Genomic DNA, 8278 nt, shown 5'->3' with positions numbered 1-8278 from the left:
ATGAGTCGGGGCCGACTCGATGGCAAATAACAACAACAACAACAACCATTTATGACTCCTCCACCCTCTCAATCTTGGAATTATTTCCTTTTCTAGTCTAGTTTAGATGGGAGCTCTGGTGGCATAGTGCCTAAGGCATTTGACTGCTAACCAGAAGGCTGGTGGTTCAAACCCACAAGCCACTCCTCTGAAGGAAGGTTGGCAATCTACCTCTGTAGTGATATCACCTCGGAAACCCAAGGAGGGGTCACTATGAGTCGGATCTGACTTGATGGCAGTGAGTGAGTTTTGAGTTGAGTCTAGTTTAGACTCTGAGAGTATTCTCTAACCACTGTTCTCTATTCTGCTCCCCACCAAAGCAAGGGAATCATTCAACTTTAAATTCACACACATGAAAAAAGAGAATCTATCACATTTAGCTACATTTTCTTATCTTTTGAAGTTTCCCAGGATGGAACTTGTGCAACAGGCAGTACTGGTTCCTCTTGAAGGCAACCTTGATGGTGAGTAGCTCTAACTCCCATACTGTCTAACTCATCTCAGCTAGAGCCAACACTATTGTAAAATCAGCACAAAAGTGGAGCTCTCCAATCCTGGGAGCTTCTTCTGACACAACAGCCCCACTGCAGTGTTGAGGCATCTGTTTCAATAACATAAGGGAGGCTGGGGCAGAATATTGTACCACAGAGGCAGAGTAAACAGATTGCAACTGTTGAGCCTTTACTGAAGAGGTAAATCAGCAAGACGGTGATACTGGAGAGGTAGCTAATGAATTTCCTGAAGTATCTCTCAAATTTCAGAAATCTCTACATGTACTTGGTGGCCCAGGGACTTCTGACTGAAGGACTCAGGAGATTTTGTTATTATGTTTTGGATCCACTGATTTTTGGATCCACTGATTATATAGAATGAGGTTCAAAATTTAACTATAGTACCCTTAAATGTGTGTTTTCTAGGACGTGCAAAAGATGGCTCAATGTAAATTGCAGAAAGGGAGGCACTATGTCAATTTTACTCACTAGTGTGTATCTAGACTTGTTAATTTCCTATTCTTCTCATCTCTCATTTTCTTTTCTAAGGCATTTAGGGTCATTCAATCCTCTGCTTTAGCACTTACAGAATCTCTCCTCACCCTGACCACAGAGGTCTCCAGAGAAAAGAAGTTGCAAATTGGGGCAGAAGAGACTTTGCAAGAGCACTCTGGATCCCATGTAGTGGGTCCAGAGAATAACCACGGAATTGGCTTGCATATACCAACAGGTGAGAGATGCTCATGGCTTTCTTTCTGGTTTCTTCTCTCCTATCCTGTACTATCCTGCACTTCTCCTTCCCATGGAGAACAAAGACCTCTAAAATCGATCAAATAGACATTAACAGCATCACTAGCCCAATATCGCAGAGAAGTGTCTAGAGGGAAGAGCTTCATGCAAAGGGATTATTCACAGAAGAAACTAGAGCAGATGCATGTTTGGATCCCTTTCCTTTTTGTAATGCCTCTCCCTCCTGGAACTTGCTATGGATAATTCAGGAGACCTCAAGGTGCATGTCTCCTGCCCCTCATGCCATCCTCCCCAAGTCACTTCTACCAGAAGTCCAATCAGAAAACAGTCAGGAGTCCAGTTAGTAGCAGGCTTCTTCTAGTATAGGCTAAAGGAGTCCTTGTGGCTCATATGTGGTCCTGCCTGGTTCACAGATTAGAAGAGTGAAGTGCCAAAGTTCTGGCTAGTCATATAGAGTGATGTGTCTGGAATTGTCTTAGGCAGTTAAAAGCCCTCTGAAACCAGTCGCAGTGGCCCATCCTTTGGGAATCTCTCTTTTCTGGGGAGACCTAACTAATAATATCTGGCAGAGGTCAATACTCTGGCACATTCTAAGTTCTGGGAGACAGGATCATCTGGGAACCTCAAGAACCTGCAAGAACAAGATGCAAGTCATGCATCTTATGAGTGAGGTCTCACATCAGTGAGAAGGAATCTATGTTAAGAGAAGGACCCTTCTTACCTCTAGAGGGAATCTGGTATAGGCAAGGATGTTGTTTTTGTTGTTATGTGCCGTCGAGTCAGACCCGACTCATAGTCGACCCCTCCTTGGGTTTCCGAGGCAGTATCACTACAGAAGTAGATTGCCCAACCTTCCTTCTGAGGAGTGGCTGGTGGGTTTGAACCTCCAGCCTTCTGGTTAGCAGTCAAGTGCCTTAGGCACTATGCTACCAGAGGGTAGGAGTTAATTAAACATCAAGTAATAAGAGCAGCTGTCCCTCTTGTAGGTGACATACCATATGGGATCCCTTCCCAGGGCCAGGCAGGCTCACCTCAAAGAAGACAAAGTTGTAGGGTTCTATTTTTTGGCTTGGTGGTTTGTGTCATTGGTGGGACAGTTCAATTTCAGACACTTTGTTCTGTTTAAAACATTATAGATAAATATCTGGTTTAAATAATATGGACATGTAGGGTAGGTCTCTACATTTGCTATTTTGATAACATCTGTCAGTGTCCCCACAGAGATGAGCAGTAAAAAGCAAACAAACAAACAAATAAAACTAAAGGAAAAGTCTAGAGATTGGTGTTTCAAGACTGTATTCTATTAGGAAGAAGACTGTATTCCATTAGGCAGCCAAGACACAGGACAAGTAAGTGTGGGAGAAGGTAATAAGGAAAGGAAAGCAGGCTGGGACCTCGAGTCTAAAAGGAAAGAAAAGAGCATAGAAATGAGTTTAGGTCTGGGCTTAACAGAAGGAAGGTTTGAACTTCATAAACTCACGGAGTCAAGCATGTGAACAGGACTCTGGGCATGTGTTGACCTCATGAAGTTGTGTCCTTCCTAGTTGTATAATCTCTTGGCTGTCTGTGTTTGGCTAGAGCTGACTAAAGGATAAAACTGGGCTCAGATAAAGATGGGCTGAAGTCCAGTTAGGACCTCTTAAGACTGGGCTCTCTGCCTGTGAGGGATGAGGTGCAAAAGGCCTGACTGTCTTCTATCCTTCAATCAGTAATTCATGCCTGGAGAGCCTGTCCACCTCCCACTTCTCCCCAGCTACAAGAAATCCACTGTCTATCCCCCACTCCAACTCCATGCACCATACATACCTGAACAGTGGGGGAGGGAGCCAGTCCAGTGTCCATCCAGCCCACACATGCGGGTAGCATTTCCCATCAGCGTCCGCTTGCCAGTGCAACTGTAACGCACGACAGCCCCCACAGTGTAGCTGTCTCCAGACATCTGGGCATGGGGCGGGGAGTCTGGATGGCCACAGGATACCACTGTGGGGAAAAGCAAACATCTCAGCAACTCCACCCAGGGGTGAGGAGTCATCACAGAACACATGCTAGGTGTTCTGTAGTGGGAGGCAGGGAAGAAAAGAAAACCTCAGGTATCTACTGAAGCAAACTTCCTGCTAATACAATAACCTGGCATCAGCAGAATACACCTACCCACCTGACTACAGTTTCCATATCTGCCAAATGAAGAATAATACCTGCTGTTTTTAGAGATGAATAAGATAAATGCCTAGCATGTTGAAGGGACTCAACAATACTAGTTTCATTTTTATCTTGCCTTCTGTGTTCATCTCTTGATATCCTTACTGCCACAGGACATACCCTAGATGTCTCTAGACAGAAAGATGGCAACCATAGTATATCTATCAGTATACAAGTAATCCTAGGACTGTCTTCATTGGCTACAGATTCCAGAATGACGGGCAGTTATTGTCCTTTTCCACTGCATCTTACAGTTGTCCCCATTGGCCATCCCCAACTTGTCCTCTTCAGTCTGCAAATTCCCTTTCCTGAAACACCAAAGTATGACTGTGATAAACAAGTGATAAATAAGAACCAGAACTGAGAGGTCCCATCTGGGGCATGTGGTGCTATTGGCAGTGCTGGGCTTTGACTTCCCTTTGTTCTTGCCCCAGGTTGATCTTAAGGCTTTTTCATTTACTCAAAACATATTTATTTAGACATGTCATGTGGTGGCGTAGTGCCTAAAGCATTTGACTGCTAACCGGAAGTCTGATGGTTCAAACCCACCAGCCACTCCTCAGAAGGAAGGTTGGGCAATCTACTTCCATAGTGAAACTGCCTTGGAAACCCAAGGAGGGGTCGCTATGAGTCAGATCCAACTTGACTGCAGTGAGTTTTACCATGTGTCAGGCATTGTTTCATGTGTGTGTGTGAGAACAAAGTCCATGCTCTTATGCAGCTTACATTCTAGTGGTGAAGAATCTAAGAAAATAAATAAAGAGTGTAATTGCATGGGATGCTATGGAAAAAAAAAGTCAGATCAGAAAAAGGGTGCTTACTGGTGGAGTGAGGGTGTTATTTTGCAAAAGAGTGATGTTAAGGATTGAATTGTGTCCCTAAATATATGTGTTGGAATCCTAACCCTTGTATGTGTAGCTATAGCTTATTTGTAAACACGACTTCTGTTATGTTATAGAATTTATTAACATAACAAAAGAGGCCAGCCACCACTCCTCTGTGAATTTGTCCTACTGTGGTGGCATGCATGTTGCTGTGAGGCTGGAGGATATGCCAACAATATTTCAGATACTAGCAAGGTCACTCATGGTGGAAAGATTTCAGTGGCACTTCCAGACTAAGACAGACTGGGAAGAAGGATGGGGCCATGAACTCTGAAAAAATTGGCCAGTAAAAACCTTGTGAGTAGCAGTGAAACACTGTCTGTTATATTACTGGAAAACTTCATAAATAGCCCTGAAACATGGTCTGATAAGTGCCAGAATGTAAGCCCCTCAGGTTAGAAGTCACTCAAAATACAACTAGAGAAGAGCTGTCTCCTCAAGGTAGAGTTGGCCTTAAGGATGTGGTTGTATAGCTTTCAGGACCTTCATTGGCTAATAGGACATGACTCAAAATGGGAAGAAACAGCTGCAAACATCCATTAATAATCAGAAAATGGAATGTACAAAGCATAGATCTAGGAGAAATTGGAAGCTGTCAAAAATGAAATGGAATGCATAGAGATCAATATCCTAGGCATTAGTGAGCTGAAATGGACTAGTATTGGCCATTTGGAATCAGACAATCATATGGTCTACTCTGCCAGGACTGACAAATTAAAGAAGAATGGCACTGCATTCAGCCTCAAAAAGAAACTTTCAAGATCTGTCCTGAAGTACAGTGCTATCAGTGATAGGATAATATCCATATACCTACAAGGGAGAGCAGTTAATACTACTATTATTCAAATTTATGTACCAACCACTAAAGCCAAAGATGAAGAAATTGAAGATTTTTACCAACTTTTGCAGTCTGAAATTGACCAAACGTGCAATCAAGATGTATTGATATTACTGGTGATTAGAACACAAAGGCTGGAAACAAAGAGGAATCATCAGTGGTTGGAAAATATGGCCTTGGTGATAGAAATGATGCCAGAGATTGCATGATAGAATTTTGCAAGACCAATGACTTATTCATTGCAAGTATCTCTTTCAACAACATACTCACTGCCGTTGAGTCAAACCCGACTCATAGTGCCCCCTCCTTGGGTTTCTGAGGCAATATCACTACAGAAGTAGATTGTCTAATCTTCCTTCCAAGGAGTGACTGGTGGGTTTGAACCTTCTGGTTAGCAGTCAAATGCCTTAGGCACTATGCTACCAGAGCTCCTCGTTTCAACAACATAAACAGTGGCTATACATGTGGATCTCACCAGATGGAATATACAGGAATAAGATAGACTACATCTGTAGTAAGAGGCAATGGAAAAGTGCAATATCTTCAGTCAAAACAAAGTCAGGAGCTGGTTATAGAACAGGCCACCAATTGCTTATATGCAAGTTCAAGTTGAAACTGAAGAAAATTAAAACAAGTCCATGAGAGACAAAATATGATCTTGATTATGTCCCACCTCAATTTAGAGTCCATCTGAAGAACAGATTTGATGCAATGAACACCAATGACCAAAAAAGAGACAAGTTGTGGGATGACATCAAGAACTTCATTCGTGAAGAAAGCAAATGGTTATTACAAAAGGCAGGAAAGGAAGAAAAGACAAAAATGGATGTAGAAAGGAACTCTGAAACTTGCTCTTGAATGGAGCATAGCTAAAGCAAATGGAAGAAATGACAAGATAAAAGAGCTGAACAGAAGATTTCAAAGAGCAGCTTGAGAAGACAAAACCAATTATTATAATGAAATGTGCAAAGACTTGGAGTGAGAAAACCAAAAGGGAAGAACACGCTCAGCATTTCTCAAGCTGAAAGAGCTGAGGAAAAAATTGAAGCCTTGAGTTGCAATATTGAAATAGTCTATGGGTGATATATTGAATGATGCAGGAAACATCAAAAGAAGATGAAAGGAATACATACAGTCACTGTACCAAAAAGAATTGGTTGATGTTTGACTATTTTAGGAGGTAGCATATGATCAAGAACCATTGGTACTGAAGGAATAAGTCCAAGCTGCACTGAAGGAACTGGTGAAAATCATGGCTTCAGGAATGGATGAAATACCCATTGAGAAATTTCAACAAATGGATGTAGCAGTGGAGGTGCTTACTTATTTATGCCAAGAAATATAGAACGCAGCTACCCAGCCAACCGACTGGAAGAGATCCATATTTGTGCCCATTTCAAAGAAAGGCGATCCAACAGAATGTGGAAATTATTGAACAATATCATTAATATCACACACAAGTAAAATTTTGCTGAAGATAATTCAAAAATCGTTGCAGCAGTATATTGACAGGGAACTTCCAGAAATTCAAGCTGGATTCAGAAGAGGGCATGAAACAAGGGATATCATTGCTGATGTCAGATGAATCTTGGCTGTAAGCAAAGAATACCAGACAGATGTTTACCTGTATTTTACTGACTATGCAAAAGTATTTGATTGTGTGGATCATAACAAATTATGGATAACATTGAGAAGAATAGGAATTCCAGAGCACTTGATTGTGCTCATCAGGGACTGGTATATAGACCAGGAGGTCATTGTTTGAACAGAACAAGGGGATACTACATGGTTTAAAATCAGGAAAGAAGTGTGTCAGGGTTGTATCCTTTCACCATACTTACTCACTCTGTATGCTGAACAAATAATTTGAGAAGCTGGACTATATGAAGAAGAATGTGGCATCAGGATTGGAGGAAGATTCATTAACAACCTGCAAAACGCAGATGACACAATTTTGTTTGCTGAAGTGAGGATGACTTCAAGCACTTAAAGATGAATATTGAAGAATACAGTCTGCAGTATGGATTACATCTCAACATAAGGAAAACAAAAATCCTCACAACTGGACCAATTAGCAGCATTGTGATAAATGGAGAAAAGATTGAAGTTGTCAAAGATTTCATATTAGTTGGTTCCACAATCAATACCAATGGAAGCAGCAGTCAAGACATCAGATGATGTATTGCACTGGGCAAATCTGCTGCAAAAGACGTCTTTCAAGTGTTGAAAAGCAAAGATGTCTCCCTGAAGACTAAGATGTGCCTAACCCAAGCCACGATATTTTCAATCACCTCATATGCATGTGAGAGCTGGACAATGAATAAGGAAGACCAAAGAAGAGGTGATGTTTTTGAGTTGTGGTGTTGGCAAAGAATACTGAAAGTACCATGGACTGCCAATAGGAGGAACAAATCTTTCCTGGAAGAAGTGCAGCTAGAATGCTCCTTGGAAGCGAGAATGGCCAGACTTCGTCTCACCTACTTTGGTCATGTTGTCAGAAGGGAGCAGGATATCATGCTTGGTAAAGTGGAGGGTCAATGAAAAAGGGGAAGACCCTCAACAAGATGGATTGACACAGTGGCTGCAACTATGGGCTCAGGTATAGCAAGGATTGTGAGGCTAGCACAGGACTGGGCAGTGTTTCATTCTGTTATATGTAGGGTCACTTTGAGTCAGAGACAACGCCACAGCACCTAACAACAACAACAACAACATGCAAATAGTAACCAAAAGAGAATTGGAGTGACTATACTCATATCAGACAAAACAGACTTGAAGTAAAAATTTTTTCTAAACACAAAATAGAACATTTAGTAATATGAAAGGATCAATCCATTAAGAAGATACACCAGTTACAAACATATATGCTCTTAACAACAGAGATTACCTACATGAAGCAAAAACTGACAAAATTAAAGACAGCAATAATAGGAGCTCTGGTGGTGTAGTGCCTAAGGCATTTGACTGCTAACCAGAAGTCTGGTGGTTCAAACCCACCAGCCACTCCTCAGAAGGAAGGTTGGGCAATCTACTTCCATAGTGATACTGCCTTGGAAACCCAAGGAGGGGTTGCTATG

At 41.8% G+C, this 8278-nt stretch overlaps 1 protein-coding gene across 1 annotated transcript in view; it reads right to left on the bottom strand.

Moving 5' to 3' along the window:
• Positions 1–8278, bottom strand: part of CSMD2 (CUB and Sushi multiple domains 2) — a 972087-nt gene that overhangs the window by 43606 nt on the left and 920203 nt on the right. Inside the window, exon 57 of the mRNA XM_007950414.1 lies at positions 3087–3260. Coding sequence (XP_007948605.1) covers positions 3087–3260 — 174 coding nt within the window. The remainder of the gene's footprint in view (positions 1–3086; positions 3261–8278) is intronic.

This window comes from Orycteropus afer, unplaced genomic scaffold, assembly GCF_000298275.1.
Source record: "Orycteropus afer afer isolate SDZICR_OR568_19922 unplaced genomic scaffold, OryAfe1.0 scaffold00272, whole genome shotgun sequence".
NCBI classification, from domain to species: Eukaryota; Metazoa; Chordata; class Mammalia; order Tubulidentata; family Orycteropodidae; genus Orycteropus; species Orycteropus afer.
Note: the sequence above shows the minus strand (reverse complement) of the source record. Positions and strands in the feature narration are given on the sequence as shown.